The sequence below is a fragment of the Nilaparvata lugens genome, chromosome 4 (genome assembly GCF_014356525.2).
Source record: "Nilaparvata lugens isolate BPH chromosome 4, ASM1435652v1, whole genome shotgun sequence".
Lineage (NCBI taxonomy): Eukaryota > Metazoa > Arthropoda > Insecta > Hemiptera > Delphacidae > Nilaparvata > Nilaparvata lugens.
The window spans coordinates 62,259,825-62,278,299 of record NC_052507.1 but is presented as its reverse complement, the minus strand read 5'-3'; the positions used below and the strand labels follow the sequence as shown (position 1 = coordinate 62,278,299).

The window sequence follows — 18,475 nt, the reverse complement described above, 5'->3', positions numbered from 1 at the left end:
GTTCAATGGATGTAGGCGAATTTGACTGAGGATAAATTTATTAGAAATGGGATAGTTTTAGGCATGAGCCTGTTGTGCATTTTCTCATGTCAAATATTTGTATGTAATGCGATAAATAACATTTTATCAACATTTTTGGAGAGAAATAGTACAGGCTCATCCTAGGTTTTCCTCCATGGTCATAATAGCCCAGTCAATGAGGGTCCAAAAAAGCAGTTTCGATCCGAAAATTAAATAAAAGCTGAATTCCCCACCATCGATAGAACCCTCCCAGAGGGTCATTCTCCCAAAAGTCCCAAGAAATCCCATTGGAGCTTTCCGCCCCAGCCCCCTTAAACATGAAAAATGCAGGTAAACACGAGAAATCAATTATCTCTGTAGCCATTGATCGGAAACAGTTCTATTGTATGCCATTCGATTCGTTACATTAGGGACTACAATATTAGTTATATTCATCTTTTCAATAAAATCAACAGTTTTCTTGATAAAATAATATATATATGTAGAAATTTAGGGGGTTTGTGATTTGATTTTTTTGTTTTCTTTGATTAACTTCGAAACAAGTAGTTTTAAAGGAAAATGAGAAAATGAGCCAAATAATTAATGTAGCCATTCTCATTGCAAGTCCATTGATGTATATTGTTATGTATTTGCAATTCGATTTGACGCCGTGGAAGGGGAAACAGTCGACGCAGAACGGCGCGGCTGACTCTCTTAAGCCGTGTTTTCGTAAGGGGCAGATGACAAAATTCACTTTAAATTAACATTGGTTCTTATGGGAGTGTTCACCCATCGGCAGAAAGTTGAGCAGAAAAAAAGAACTGTTTAAATCAGAGACGAACTGCCGTTCATTTTAAGGCCTATCAACACAATGCTATTTTGCTTCGACCGATCACTGCTCGTGAACCGTTTTGTCAAAAAAGAACTAATTTCAGGATTCTGTCGACGGGAACAGACAGCTTAGAAATATTTTTCTGCTCTGATCACGTGACACCGGCAGAATAATCTTTCTCTGGATCAGGCGCCATGTTCTTTTTAACCTCAATCTTTAATTGTTGGATGGTTTGTTTTGATATTATTTTGCTGTTAGTTGTCAGATTTCGGATTGCTACTATTATACTGTGAAATTAATTTGCAGTAGAAAATTGAGGTATAAAATATTTCTATTGGTTTCTTTATTCTTATAGTTTTTACAAGAGAAATTGAAAATGGATTTACTACAGAAAGGCGTAAAATTCGTTATAAATTTGATGCGACAGTTCAAAGTTTTGTACTTTCCAGACCTGCACAACGAATTACCTATTTGAAAAATAGAATATGATTGATGAAATTGCTGATGTGATAGAAGATTCAAGTAAGTAGACTTAAATTTCTTATAATAAAGTAGGCTAGATCTAGAACAAAATTTGATATAATTTTTATAAGTAGCCTACCAGCATGTTTACAATTTTTATTCAGGTAGCCTACTGTAGTAGGCCTTTAATAACCTAGTCTCTAGGTCTAAATTGCTATCTTTTTCATTTTTCAAGAAGTTAGAAGTTGACGAAAGTTTATTTATTTATTTAAAGTATAATTTCTAGTGTTTAATAATAATGTAAAGCCTAGACTAGCCAGTTTGTGTATGGTAGAGAATTATCACAAGAAAGAGAGAAATCTAATCAACTATTTAGATTTAAACTCATTCAAACTTGATTGATTAGATCAACATTAAATGATCAGATTCAAAACATTATTCAACCAAGATAACATTTTGCATACATGATAAGATAAGATAGCATTTCATGCTAACAATCTTTTACACTTCCATTGAGTTGGCCTAATCACAAAATACATTTTTTATAATGCAGCTAGTAGTTTTCACAAACAGATTTATTGAAAATAACATGATCATTTGACTTTGAAGTATTCCATTACATCCTAAGTCCTAAACTTCCATTATCCTTGTTGCACCTCAAAATATTGTAAACCCATAGTTTATCAATACAATAACAAAACTAACCTGACTATTAGAACATTTACTTTGTCTTTGGTACCTATCTATGAATTAATCTTATTTTAATTAATTCAAATTCACTTGGAAACAAAATTAGTACATAGATTGTTATAGAAATAACTTGATCAGAGTCAGTGTAATTGAATATTGAAAGACTGCCATTGAAAAAAGATAAAATAGGTACTATTTTTCAGGTTGACCATTGCTACCAAACTCATTTAAAACTTAAACAGTAATGTATTTGAAAAACTTATTCATGCTCTATTGATCAATATATTGCGTGATGCCAGGTATATCAATGTAAATAGTAAAAATTAAAACAGGAGACACACAACATAGATGGATTAAAAACACTGAAAAACTTACATTATAATCGGAAATTTTCCGAAAAGTTTATCCACGATGTTTTATTATTGATTTGATGTTAGATATTCAAATAGTAAGACATAAATATGGTATCTGACTAAAATAATTGAAAAACTGACTGAATTACAAAATCATTAATAGCTTACAGGAAATTTTAATATTTCGAAAATACGTGAAACCACATGAGATCAAGATGGACAGTTGAGAAGAGTATTTAAAAACAATGTATTCACTTATCATTCAGGGAATAGAGCTGTTCATAATATTTGGGATTCCTTCCATAAAGAAATAATTTATGTAACAAAATCTAATAATGTGATACATTTTAACATCAGATTATTGATTCAATGTTATCACATTATTAGATTTTGTTACATAAATTATTTCATTATGGAGGAAATCCCAAATATTATGAACAGCTCTATTCCCTGAATGATAAGTGAATACATTGTTTTTCAAACACTCTTCTCAACTGTCCATCTTGATCTTGAGTGAATGTTGAACTTTATAAATGACCATACATTAGAACTATGAATAGATGACTTCAAAAATTCAACCAGCAAGTGCTATTAAAAAAACACTGAATAATAGCTTAAATGACAATGTATTATAATTTTAAAATTTATAATTGAATTCATGGATGAAATACCTGCATTGTTTTGAGAGAGATTTATGTATTTACAGTTTGATATTCATTTTCAAATCACTTAGTTCTACTTATAATGTTGTAGATAATCATCATTTCAGATAAAACAATTAATTGATTATATTTCCATTTGTTTCATTAAACTTGTTTCTCTAAATATAGAACCAATAATTACTTTATGCAGTACATTTTTGAAGAGTCAAATAAACCAAACGGTCGAGAAGTAGGCCTACTGACCACAGAAATGAATGATTTGCTCATGGTATCCAAAAATATGTTGTTCACCAACAAGTTCTTTTGACCTTGGGACACACTGATTAATACCAATTCCTACATGGAGATTGATGCTAATAATAATTCAACTGATTGTTGGAATTTCTCATATAATATTAATTTTCATTATTGGGGGTTCCTTGCCAAGAAATATAATTGAAAACTTATACAGATTACAAACAATCAATTTCAGAATTCACTTTGCAAAGTTTTTTTATAATGAATAATAAATTATAACTTTTTGATTTTAGGCCTAGTGGTGTACCAGCCAGAAGTAGAGGATGACAAAGAAAATCAACTATGAATAATATTCCATGGATATAATTCATGTATGATGTAGTAGCCTACAGAAGAAAGAGATGGACTAATCTAAGAAATATATTAATTTTTTCAGTAAATCGTGATGTGTTTATTTCATATTATTCATAATAATATCTTCTTTGGGGAGGTTGGGCGATCGCTCCTGCTAACTGCTTCAATTCAGGTAGTTTAAGAAAACAGCAAGTGACATGAAGCTAATAAAATAAGTTTTGATGGTTTATACTTGAGGGATTTTTAAAACTATATTCAACCCAATAGCATCGAACTCTTATTAACAACTTTATTGATTCTGTATGGCTTCTGCTTCTTTTGGAAATAATAAAATTATTTAACATTGCTGACTGGCAAATGCTATAGGTAACATGTTAAATAATAGACTTGAATTTTATATAAAATAGGGTAAGCTATCACAATTATGTATTGCATTAAGAATTAAATAATAGTACTTATTTACTGCATTGAACGGGTAATAATTCTTTGAATATGAAAAATAACTCAAGCAAAAGTTGAAAATATTATGTTCTAAGCCACATCAAATATAATTACTTTTAATTCTACCTTCTAGACTATATTTCCAAGGTTTTGATTAAAATTGATAAGCTTTTAGAACATTATAGTAAATAAGGAGTTTGAATTCTAATGAATATCTAATAAAGTATTCATTTTAATAGGGCAACTTTAATGTTTAATTATTAAAAATAACTAATCCTTCTCTGTGGCCTACCCTAATATATTCAAAATAAGCATGACCAGTTTCTAATTATGTCATTGTCAAGAGAGTCCTTATTGAAAATGTCGAAACTAATCATGTTTCATTTTGGAATATCACAAGGGTACTAGTTACCTTCTATAATCAATAGATAGATATTTATCCATTTTAAAATAGGCTATGTGTTATTTAAAGTACCATAAGAGAACCTGTTTATTCTAGCAAGATATAGTTATCTCAACAATAATTATTAGAATTAGTTCGCCTGTTTGAATACACTTTTTACATTATGTGTTACAGTAATCTATAATAATAATAATTTTTAATATTCGTATAGCTTTTACTGGTGAGGAGTCCCCAATTATTGAACCTTGCCTGAGAAGGCATATTGATTTAGGCAGTCAATGGGCCTCACGATTCTTATTTAAGTATATCAGCCGGGACCGTACCCATCCAATGATCAAAAAGGGGACTGCTAAAATAAAATCGCCTAAGAAACGTTTACAATATTTATTTCTCTTGGTGTAATATAACCCGTAGATTCCAAAAATGCCAAAAGTAAAGCACTTATTTATTAATTTGAATTTTTTTTCGATAGAGCTTCAATAGGCCTTTGAAGTTGAATACGGTACTCATACAAGTAGGTAGGCCTACCTATAGACGATGTGATTCAAAAAACATGCATTGACTCTGAAGGCAATTGATTCTAATTAATAAAATAATAATAATATCTTATTAATAATGGAATGCTTCTAGTAAATAAAATAATATCTTATTAATAATGAATTACAAACTGGAGTCGCCTTGACCCGAGATCTTCAATGTACATCATCGATACATTAACTATCGAATATGACATTATTGATATTAAATATTGGTTGGGGTTCGATACAATTGATACAACACCCCCACACCAAGTTACAAAGTAGTACAGTTGATGTACAATAAAAGTAAATTCAATACAAAATACAAATCAATAAAATTTATCAATAGAAACAAATTATAAATTCAAACGTTCTAGTGGTTTGATTACTCTCTTAGGTCTAGTCGAATTTATTCCTTGACCTTCACATACTTGCTTTTGATTTTCAATTATATCATCATTTCTTACAATAGGTTCTGTGAATATGTCATGATAACGCGTCGCAGCGCGCCGAGAGAAATCAAGTTCCTTAAACTAGGAAAGGAAATACATTATTCTACAGCTAAGACAATGTTATACAACATACAATGAGAAAAATCCAGAAAATACCTTATCATTCGGCATACATTTAAAATCAAGATTTTAATCAACTGAACAAGGATCAAATCATCTGGCCCGGAGGACCAAACAACATGTGGAATTTAGTCTTAGAAAAGAGTGGACTGTATAAATGGGAGAGAATAAATCAAATTCTGAAATAAGAAAAACAATGTGTCTTGATTGATTTGACACGTGACTGAAATTCCACATGAGTGCAAGAACCGTTGTGCATTCAAAAACCTGTGCACTGGAATGAATGCAAAACAGTTTTAGGCAACTCAGTATTAAAACTAATCATCAACATGTAGGCTAAGGTGAAATGCCAAATGAAAAAGTAGGTTAGTAAAATACAAAACTTTAATCAGCATTAAAGAATGTCAAAACACATGAACAAGAGATAAGATTGAATACATGAAGTAAATTTGAAAATGGTATTAATGCTTCTAGTACAAACAGAGTAAATAAAAAACAGTAATCTGAATGCAAGAACTGATAACAATTTGAAATAGTAATAATTTGAAATAATTTGAATTTTAATTATTAATGAGTGACAGTAAAAAGTTATGAATATAACAGCAATGCACATAGAAAATAATCTATCTGGCTATCAAAATGGAATAATGTAATGGCTACTGAACAAATGTTTATAGAATACCAGAGTCTATAATAAGTAGTCTTTAGTTTAAACCTACAATTGTCATTTCTAATAACAAACAACACCTAGGAAATTTGAGATGTAAATATGTTGAATTGCAAAGCTTCAACATTTGAACTGGTTCGATACTAACAAAGAAAACAGGTAGGTTGACATTAACCATAAGGTTATATGAATAACAGTAGCCTATACTGAAATAGCCTAATTGCAAAATGCAGAAACTAAGCTTTAGCAATAATCAAAGAATAATAAAAAAGAATCAAAAGGATTGATAATTGCAATGTTCACAGAACATTCATGAATTGAATACAAAGCACTGACAAACAAGTCTCAAGAGCAGTTTGACTGATCAAATAACTCAAAGATAAAGTGAGGTTGAATATGAACAACCATGAATTCCTAACCTGAAAGATAAAAAAAAATAGATTAGGGCAGTATAAAAATACAAAGTAGATGATACAAAAATACTTAGCTGCGGAACATAAATGCAAGAGCCAAGGTCCCGGTTTGGTCTAGGGCCTTCAAGGACAGCGTGAGCTTCCAATAGCTCGAATAGGCCAAAGTCAAGGTCCCGGTTTGGTCTAGGGCCTTCAAAGACAGCGTGAGCTTTCAATAGCTCAAATGGACACATCAGGAGAGAAACAAGATTCCAACTTGTTTGAAATGCCGATGAAACAGCAGCCAGTTGTAGAGGAAGAGTTTTCAATCAATGTTTCGAAGGATATATTTCCTGAGTCTTGGAAATATTCAGTTGCAATAATTGTAAAATACAATTCACAATTGAGAGTCACATAAATCAGTGATATTGGCAATATATCACAATAAATATCAATAGAATGAATGATGGGTAAACTTTCAGTCCCACAATGCAAATAAAGAAATACTAAACAAGGTTAGCACTCAATGTAAGACAAGAGTCTGCAATATGTAAAACAAATTTAAACTTGTAGACAGACGTGGTGACGCACACAAGCAGCCATTTTGAGAATGCCATAATGGAAATATGTAAAATTGAAACAAGTGTTCAAGTCTTGAAAAACTAAAAATAGCTCCACAGAACCAGTCGAGAATATCCAACAATTGAAATAAACAAACAGGGCAAGGTGAAAACTATTTTCACGAAAGATGAGAGTTCAAGTTGTAACTTACATATATTAAGTTAGGTGCACACACACACAGAGTTTCCAAACACGTTGACAAATTAAAATTGAAATGACAAATGAACCAATTGTCTGAATTACAAGGTTGATGGCTCCAAAGAACCGAAAAAATGTCTCCAACAAATAAAACAAGTAAGACAGGGCGAGGTGAAACTATTTTCACGAGAGATGAGAGTTCAAGTTGTAACTTACACACACAAGAGTTCCCGAGCAAGTTGACAAATTGAAATTGAAATAACAAATGAACCAATTGTCCGAATTACAAGGTTGATGGCTCCAAAGAACCGATAAAATGTCTCCAACAAATAAAACAAGTAAAACAGGGCGAGGTGAAACTATTCTCACGAATAAAGTAGAAATAAATGGAGACACACACGAAGTTGCTGGTTGACAGACAAACAATGAAACAGAGAAGACAGGAAATGGATAGCAAGCAGGTGCTACCTTGATCAAGAAATCACCAATAAAATTGATCTTTAAAAAGATGAAAAAAATATCCGGAAGCCGAACAACAAATTGACAAATACAATAATAAATGACAAAGGCTTTAGAACATATCCAAAAACTAGAACAAAGATAAATAAAATATGCAATGAGAATGCACAGTATCAGGACAGCAGTGGACCACTAGTGCTCCAGCTGCAAAGATACAAACTAATGACTTCGGCACAATACTCTTGTCAACCTTATAGTTAACTACATTTTTGTCTTCAATTTCATCTGTAACATTATCTTGATTGAAATTACAGGCTTTAATCAATTGATCAGCATGTCTACGCCATATTAAACCTTCATTCACAATTTTTACAATGTAGTTTCGGCAACCTACCACTTCTTCAATCTTACATTTTTGCCATACTCGTTTATTTGGATTTCTGTAATCTTGAGCATAAGCTATTTCACCGACATCAAAGTATACCTCCCTACCACTAGGTTTAGAATAGCTAGGCTTACAATCAAGTGTAGATTCTTTCAAACAATGAAATCGATTTCTCACATTCCTACCAAACATTCTGTAAGAAGGAGACTCATTAGTAATCCAATGTGGAGTATTTCTATAAGTGAACAAAAATCTACTTATCAAAGTATCAATGGAACAACCTTTGTTTTTTACATCACTTAATAACTTAGACAAAGAATACTTAAACGTTTTTACAGCATTTTCTGCCGCACCATTGGTTGCGGGATGAACCGGAGCAGATGTTATAATTATGTTTAATCTTATTAGCAGTACAAAATTTTACAAATTCTTGTGAAACAAATTGTCTTCCATTATCACTAACCAACGTTTTTGGAATACCACATCTAGCAAATATTTCTCTCAATTTTTCAATAGTAGCTTCAGAATCAATTCTATTCATTTTATAAACTTCTGGCCACTTAGAAAAACTATCAGTTACAATCAAATATTGCTTATTATTAATTGGACCCAAAAAATCAACAAGAATTCTTTCAAATACTTCTTTTGTTTCAGGCCAATCTACTACCTCGCATTTTTGTGGTTTTTGTCTACTAGACATACAAACATCACAACTTTTACAAAATTTTTCAATAGAATCATCCAAATTTGGCCACCAGAAATAACCTCTAGCCAAACTTTTCATTTTCGACATACCCATATGGGTGGAATGAAGTTCATTTAGCAATTGCAATCTAAATTTTTCAGGCATTACAATTCTGTAACCCCACATAATAGCTCCATTTTCAATGTTCAATTCAGATTTTCTTACAGAATAAGGTTCCAATTCAGGTGAATTACAATTTTCTGACCAACCTAACTGTATACAATGCATAACTTAACTTAGAATTTTGTTGTTTCTAGTAGCAATACGAATCTGGTCGCTATCAATAGGAATACAATCACTTACCAAATTTACATAATCATTGACAAATTTTTCAGTTTGATCATTCAAATCAACATCATTAATAGGTAAACGAGAAAAACAATATTGAATTTCATAATCATATTCAGACAAATACAGAGCCCATCTCTGTAGACGGTTTGAACCCATCAGCGGAATACCTCTATTCTCACCGAACAATGCTAACAAAGGTCTATGATCAGTTACTAGAATGAATTTTCTACCCAATAAATATTGAGAAAATTTCTGTACAGACCAGTAAATTGCTAATGCTTCTTTGTGTATGACAGAATAATTCTTTTCGGCAGGAGTCAACACTCTAGATACAAAGCATATTGGTTTCTCTTCACCATTGTCAAATACATGGGCTAAAACCCCAGCAATACCTTTACTGCTAGCATCACAAATCAATGTTACAGGTAATTCTGGATTGTAATGAACTAGAACTAAATCTGACGACATTACGTTTTTGACTTCAATAAAAGATTGTTCACAATCCTTGGTCCATACAAAATTAACATTCTTTTTCAATAAACTATACAAAGGACTCAAGATTTTTGACAATTGTGGAACAAATTTACCATAGTGGTTACACATACCAATGAAAGAGCGTACCTCCACTACGTCAGAAGGCCTAGGAGCATCCACAATAGAGCTAACCTAAATACGAGATTTCTTTTTCAAAAAACTTGCATTTATCAAAATTCAAACAAAACCCTGCATCTTGCAGCTTAGTAAAAACACATCTTAAATTATGAAAATGCTCTTTGTCATCTTTACCTGTAATAATTACATCATCAAGAAAATTCTTTACACCTCTCAACCCTTGTAAAACTCTCTCTAATTCTTTCTGAAATATTGCACAAGCTGGCTTGACACCAAATGGTAAACGATTTGGAACAAATAATCCTTTATGTGTACTCCAAGCAAGCATCATTTTTGTTTCATCACCTAGTTCTAATTGATTGTATGCATTTGAGAAATCCAACTTAGTAAACTTTTCACCACCTTGTAGTGCTTGAAATATTTCGTCAATTCTGGGCATAACATGATTTACATCCTCAAGATATTTATTAACAGTAACTTTGTAGTCAGCACATAATCGTATGTCAAAATTAGGTTTAAGAACAGGAACTAGAGGTGTACTCCATTCGGAGTTATCCACCTTGGAAATACAACCTTCACTCTCTAATCTATCTAGTTCTTTTTCAACCTTTTCTTTAAATGAGATTGCTACTTGTCTAGGTTTACAAAATATAGGCTTAACATTTTCTTTCAAATTCAAATTAACTTTCCTCATCTTGTAGTGACCTAACTCTTTCTTAAATAAATCTCCAAATTCATGGATCAAATTATCTTACTGTTCTCCCAAAGACATATTACAAATTTCAAAACTATTAATCTTGAACAAGGAAATCAAATCTCTACCAAATAATGGCCTAACACCATGTTTCACTACAGTAAGAGTACCTTCTTTTTCAACATCATTGTACCTGATTACACTTTGAAACTTTCCAACAGGAACAATATTGGCACCTACATAAGTTTTCAACTTTACATTAGATGGAAGCAGTTTTATTTTTGAAAACAAAGCATGATAGATATTTTCTGGAATAATAGAAATACCCGAGCCAGTATCTAATTCCATTTCAATAGGAATATCATCAATTACGACCTTCATCATAAGTGGTTTGACATCAGTTATTGAAAATAATTCCACTGTATCACAGTCTGATTGAACAAAATTAGTAGACTTGTTTTCTGACTTGCAAACTTTAGCCAGATGACCAACTTTGCTACATTTCTTACATTTATAAGTTTTATACTTACATTTGACAAAATCATGATGTGTTTCACCACAGGCAAAACATTTTTTTACACTATCAGACTTGTTACTAATACTCTTAGACTTGAAATCATTTTTTACAAAAGATCTTACCTGCTGTGCACCAGCATGCTTACCTTTGCTTACTTTATTCACAAATTGATTGGATTTTTCCATTCTAGCTTCCCTTAAGCTTCCTTCCCGCTTAGCTGCAATTTCGATAATTTCTTGAAGAGTTCTGGATTCATCTTCCTCGCAAATTCTGTCTAGAATAGGACCAGGCAAAAGTCCAGCAATAAATTTGTCCTTCAAAATGTTGTTCAACTCACCACCAAATTTGCAGTTCATAATGAGCTGTTTGAGACGTACGAACCAATTCCCAATAGATTCGTTAGACTGCTGTTTCAAATTGTAGAAATCAATTCGTTTCTGATAGACCGAAACTAAGGGCGAAAATTGTTTTTCAAGAATAGAACAAAGTTCCTCATACGTTTTTGAAGTTGGAGACTCAGGATCACACAGGTTTTGAAGTGTTTTAAAAGCTGCATCTCCGATGACTGTTAAAAGCACTGCAACTTTCCTGTCCTTGTCGATTCCATTTGCCACGAAAAACATCTCAAGTTTTTCTGAATAAAACTTCCAATCACTGGTAATGTCAAATTTGGCCATTGATCCGATATTTGAGAAAATAGTAGTCGTCCCAGGACTAGAATTGGAACCCGCCGTGGATTCATTCATGATGAAAAACTTCGATCCGTTTGCAGGAACACGTGAAGTTATAGGTTACTACCGTTGAATACAGGAACCCATCCATCATCCATCCTTAGGTTTTTAATCCTCGTCGCCATTGTTGTAAAGTGGAATTGGAATAAATACGATGTTTGCAAACTCACTGGCTATTTATTTAACACCATTTAAATAATAATCAAATACAAAATTGAATTACAAACTGGAGTCACCTTGACCCGGAGAACGAACAGTAGCCATCTTCAATGTACATCATTGATACATTAACTATCGAATATGACATTATCGATATTAAATATTGGTTGGGATTCGATACAAACGATACAACAGTTGATATATCTCCAATCTTGTCAATGCCTTTTATAGATGGTAACTGATACAGGTTTATTGATGTAATATTAACTCTTCATTCTTGTTTAAAATAATCAATCATTTTTCATCAAGCAAGAAATTATTTTTTTCATTATTGAATTTTCATAATCAAGATTAAATATTTTGTTGATTAATTATTAATTCTACATTGTTAAAAGACGATCTGACAACAGAGCAATTAAGCGAGAAAGAGATAGCGCTATACACTTTGTTGAATGATAGACAAAGATAGCAATACAAGTATTGCTAATCAAACACTGCCAATATAACGTGAACCTCACTATAGTTACTGGTATCTGAAATCACAGAAATAATATCAAAGGTAATAATATGGAGTTCAAAGTTTTTATTTCCCAAATAATGAAAAAATTCTTCAAAGTTTTTATTCAGGCTTCATACTATTAGTATGAAAAAAATTCAATAGGTATTTATTGCTTAAGTTCTGTGTTTCAAATGAGAATAAATCATCTATCTCACTTTTCAAGATTCAAGATTCAAGATTCTTTATTGCCAGAACAACTTTACATTGTATGAGCACGTCAAAAAACACTTGTATCATGATAGCCTATGTGATCGTCATCACATTCAAGAACTGACAAAGTAATCTGTAAGAGTGTATAACACCATTCTGTAAAATGTATAATGGTATAAATTGTAAAGAGAAAAAATAAATTAAGTCAAGGACGAAGATAATGAAAATTTTGTTAAAAAAACGGCAAAGTTATTTACCTAACCTGCGACTTGACGCCGCGCCTCTTTTGTACAAGAAGTAATGTAAGAGAACAGTCTTTCCGTGGTATAAGTATAAAAAAGATCCAGAAAATTTAATTTAAAAATAAAATGAATTCCTAAAGTGATAAAGGAGTATTATTGGTAAACCAAATAACAAAGAAATGAATCCGGATTTAAAACAGTTTGGAAAAGTCCATAAGAAGAAAAGAAAGAGAGAATCAGAACGTATTAAGAACAAATTTCAAAAATGCAAATAAAAATCAATTCTTGAACAGTATACTATGAAGAACAAAGTCCAGTAACCTACTGTATACTTTTTTGTGAGTAGTAAACTTGATTGTAAACTCACTTGTAAACTTGTCATTCTTTATATTTTATTCTCTGTGGCGTTTGTATATTTTATTGTGAATATTTTGTATGAATTTTGAATAAATACATTTGATTTGATAAACTCCCAATTAATTTGGATAATTTGAGTTTTACTTCATTCATATTTTTAATAATTCTTGATTTTCGAATTCTATATAATGAATATTTTCTTTCTTATGTGATATTTATTAAAATGTTTATTATCTATGTCACATCTTCTCTATATTATAATAATTGTTTAGAATATTTCTGTTCCCAGATCTCAGATAAAAATTACTGAGAGATTGCATTTATTCAAATGCTAATGAATTAATTGACCGAGCGAAGTGAGGTCTAAGATTCAAGTCGACGGTTTGGCATTTCTCTTAATGTTTAAATGTTTATATGAATATATGATGCGCATTTACGGCGAAACGCGGTAATAGATTTTCATGAAATTTGACAGGTTTGTTCCTTTTTTAATTGCGCGTCGACGTACATACAAGGTTTTTGGAAATTTGGCATTTCAAGAATAATATAAAAGGTAAAAGGAGCCTCCTTCATACGCCAATATTAGAGTAAAAATCAGACTATAGAATTATTCATCATAAATCAGCTGACAAGTGATTACACAGATGTTTGGAGAAGCCAGTCTATTGCTGTACTTCCATAAGGTCTATAGTTTCAATCAGATACTTGTGGATGAGAATACTGCGTGAGGTCTACTGTTCACAGAACTACTAGTAATTATTATTAAACGAAAATCCAAATTAAATGCAATTTAGCCCGAAGACTTCTACTTCTACTGCAACCGGGTAAACAGGTAGATGGAAATTACATGAGCGCTATAATTCAAAAAAGATTTTCTCGGGCTGACAAATAATTCTTGATAAGAATAGTAGCGCTCATCAAATTTTCATTTACCCTGTTGTCAATATTTGCAGCTGTCCAAAATGGCAGTAAAAACTAAAACTTCAATCAGCCGCCATTTCGGATGCAAGCATCATAGAACTTTTTTATTGATAGCATCTTTCTTGTTTTAAAAAGGCATTTAAAATGATGTACTACACACAATGGGTGTTTACATTTAAAGTATTTGAGTTACAATCCCTAATAAGTCACCACCCTGGTAAGTGGTAAATTCATTTATACGTAAAAAGGTAGAGTATTCGACCAATAACTTATCCTGAAAGTTACAGTATTATATCTACAACAGTCTCCAACTTATTGAAGGGATCCCATACTTATGACTCACTCTGTGTAATGAAGAATATCGGGGACCGAGCTTAGCTCTGGAGTACAAAAGCATAAACAATTTATTACGAAAAAAGAAACTATAATAACATTCAAACAGAAATTTTCTATCTAATCACAGTAAATTGAGATTGTTTCCCAGAAGATCGAATGCAAAAATTTCCCTCACAAAGACCCAGTTGCACAAAAGCCGGTTAAATTTAAATTCTGATTAACTTCATGTGAACCAAATCAGAGAAGACCATTTCAAAAAGATGGATCTGCTGGAATTAATCAGGATTGAAAATAGCCCGGCTTCTTTGCAACTGGCACTCATTTGCAACCGGTACCTGATTGGATGATTACAATAGTTCAACAGCTGAGTCATAATTATGACACAGTCCCACACACATGAACTCGCTCACTCACTTCTATCACCAACAGACAACGAAATAATTATTATCATCTGTTTTCCCAAGGATGAATAATGATTATCCTTTTAATGTCCTTCAGCGAGTTGTCTCAGGGATGAGACCTAGTGCAATCAAATCTTTATATTATAAGCCTACTATGTTCTGAATTTGGTGAGAATCGTTAGAGCCTTTTTCGAGATACGGTGAAATACAAACATATTAACAGAAGTTGCTATTTTAATAGTATAGGATAAGGATATTACCTACCTTTGCAATATATCTGGTTCACTGTCATGAAATGATGTGAAAAATGAAGTAGAAAGAGCTCGCTCTTCAAACTTCTGTACTGATTATGCTGGTAACCATTATCATGATGAATTCTAAAAATATAAATTAATCTGACAGAGAAAAATATTACTCCGCAATCGGCAACAATTACCGGTCTAGTAATTACAGCAATTGCTATCAGCAACCTGTGATTATTTTGTGATTTCCCTACTCACCTGATAGCTTCTAATTCTTCCACTGTCTATTCAGGGAAGAAATTGACTTGTTCTTTTCTAGAAATTACCTGATTTTCTCTGAGAAATCGCTGGTGATATAAGTGAGCTATAATCTGGGAAAAAAAGAAGCAAATCAGGCTAAAATCTACTTCTAAATTAGTACCTACATTGTAATCTTCTATTCTGATTATGTATATTATTATTGTACTGTTACTCAGGGATTTTTATCATGATTGAAGTCGTCATCATGATTGGAGTATTTTTCCATAAAATAGTTGGAACTGTAATAGGTGTGTTACACTTTTGATCCAACGCTTCTCCGGTAAAGAACACTGACAGCTATCCTAAAAATCATATTGCATCCGAGATCATATTAAAATTTGCAGTTTTTTTGGCAATAAATGTTGGAAGACGTTCAGATTCATTTGAGAAAGATTTCATAGTAAACGTTATAAGAGGAACACTGACAGCTATCCTAAAAATCTTATTGCATTCGAGATCATATTTGCAGTTTTTTTGGTAATAAAAGTTGAAAGACGTTCGGATTCATTTGAGATAGATTTTATGTGAACGGTCAAGACTTTTGGTAAACGTGAACATCTAAATAACTAGGCGAGAGTCTCCCTAATATTGAATATATATTAACAAATCAGTTGAAAACATTCCGTTCTGAGCTGGTTGATCCACAAATAATTGCATATAATGGAAGAAGAAATGGAGGAGGTGAGATTTAGTTTTTAAGAGGAAATAAGATCAGCTTTGGAGTCTGATATTTTTAGGATATTTCAACTACAACAACATAAACCTTAAATTTCAAAAACCTTGTTGAATTATATAGAAAAATCTTGAATAATTTTGATTGTCATCGCATAATATGAAGATCAGTGAAACAAACTCCTTGAATCATCATACTGTATATATTTTGTTAAAAATTACAAAAAATCTTATCATTTTCATGTTTTATTTATTTATTGTGAAAAACACTTATATGATCATTATAATATAATATTGTGATGATCACTTTTGAACAACTAATTACGACATAGCAGTCAGGTATTTATAAATAAAAGCTATTAGCTTCTACTCACATTAGTGGAGTGCTTTCGGACACTAGGCCCATCATCATCCGAAGGCCTAGGCCTAGTGTCCGAAAGCACTCCACTAATGTGAGTAGAAGCTAATAGCTTTTATTGACCGACGGAAGTGAGGTCTAAGATGCAAGTCGACGGTTTGGCATTTCTCTGAATGTTTAAATGTTTATATGATGCGCATTTACGGCGAAACGCGGTAATAGATTTTCATAAAATTTGACAGGTTTGTTCCTTTTTTAATTGTGCATTGAAGTATATACAAGGTTTTTGAAAATTTTGCATTTTAAGGATAATATTAAAGGAAAAAGGAGCCTCCTTCATAGGCCATTAGAGTAAAAATATGGTGTGGCGCACTCACACAACATTCCTTGCCGTTATGAAAATTGATCATCTGACGCTGGTGTTCCCGCGCATGCTAGTTTACTATTCAAAGATCTGAGCCAGCTGGTGACAGGACAATAACGCTGGAGACATACGAGGTCTGCTATCTCTTCATAGTGAATCATTTAATAGAATCAACAGTTATTTGCAATTGGATAATCACATTTTCACGAATTTCGAGCTTATTTTCAATTTTAGGTGAAAATGTTACTGAACATTAATTGTAGAGATTTTCATGTTCAATCTTCTCCACTCTTTTTTTTTTGTTTAAATTGTATCTGAAGCCTGATAATTGAGAATCTAGAATCAAACTTTGCATAGATGGGGCGGAGCTCCTGAAATTTTTACAGATATGGGACTTGTGGCAGTTGATAGAGCTTATCGATGACTATTTCAGGTATAACTTTAATCAAAATTGTTGGAGCCGTTTTCGAGAAAATCGCGAAAAACCCTGTTTTTGACAACATTTTCGCCATTTCAGCCGCCATCTTGAATCGCATTTGATCGAAATTGTTCGTGTCAGTTCCTTATATTGTAAGAGCCTTACGTTCCAAATTTCAAGTCATTCCGTTAATTGGGAGATGAGATATCGTGTACACAGACGCACATACACTCATACACACACACACACACACACACACACACACACACACACACACACACACACACACACACGCACACACAGACCAATACCCAAAAACCACTTTTTTGGACACAGGGGACCTTGAAATGTATAGAAATTTAGAAATTGGGGTACCTCAATTTTTTTCGGAAAGCAATACTTTCCTTACCTATGGTAATAGGGCAAGGAAAGTAAAAATACTATTGTTTTTAAAATATTATTGGTTTTAGTGTTGTTTTCTGTTGTTTGTTGTTTTTTTGTTCATAAGGTTGCTTACAGATCAAAAAACTCACTGAAAAAACTCTTGTCCCCACACAACACCTCTCAAAATCAATACAATAGACCAGGAAATTATAAGCTAAATTGTAAAGATTGCAGCAAATTCTACATAGGTAAAACACCTAGAAATTTCAATATAAGATTCAAAGAACACACAAGAGCCATTACCCATCCGTCCTCCCATTCCACCTTTGCAGAACACATTATCTCCACTGACCACACACACCCTGACATAGACAACAACCTCGAAATACTCCTTTATTCCCACAAAAACAGAAAATTAAATGTACTGGAACAGTTTGAAATATACAAACACACCAAACAATATTCTAAATGACCAAATCAACTTCTCCTCCCACACCCTGTTTGACAAACTCATTCAAATCCTCCTCCATTAACCGCCAAAACTCCCCTCCACCCCCACCAAATTTCACCCTCATAACCTAAAACACTTCAGTTTCTGTTTGGCTTGAAAATGTGCAATACCAGCACGAAACGGACGTCGCCACATCAAAGAATGTGAGTGTTTTTTCACTTAAAAGTTTTACAAAATTTAATATGATGAATAATTCTATAGTCTGATTTTTACTCTTATATTGGCGTATGAAGGAGGCTCCTTTTTCCTTTTTTATTATCCTTGAAATGCAAAATTTCCAAAAACCTTGTATATACGTCGACGCGCAATTAAAAAGGGAGTATAC

General features: G+C 32.3%; 1 protein-coding gene across 5 annotated transcripts in view; it reads left to right on the top strand.

The window, feature by feature from the left end:
* LOC120348733 overlaps window positions 1–18,475 on the top strand; it is a 36,364-nt gene that overhangs the window by 7,237 nt on the left and 10,652 nt on the right. Inside the window, exon 1 of one of the 5 annotated variants that reach the window (XM_039426129.1) lies at window positions 15,244–16,124. The exons of the other annotated variants lie outside the window; for them this stretch is intronic. Coding sequence (XP_039282063.1) covers window positions 16,104–16,124 — 21 coding nt within the window. The 5' untranslated portion in view covers window positions 15,244–16,103. Of the gene's footprint in view, window positions 1–15,243; window positions 16,125–18,475 lie in introns of those variants that run through there. 5 annotated transcript variants of the gene reach the window in all.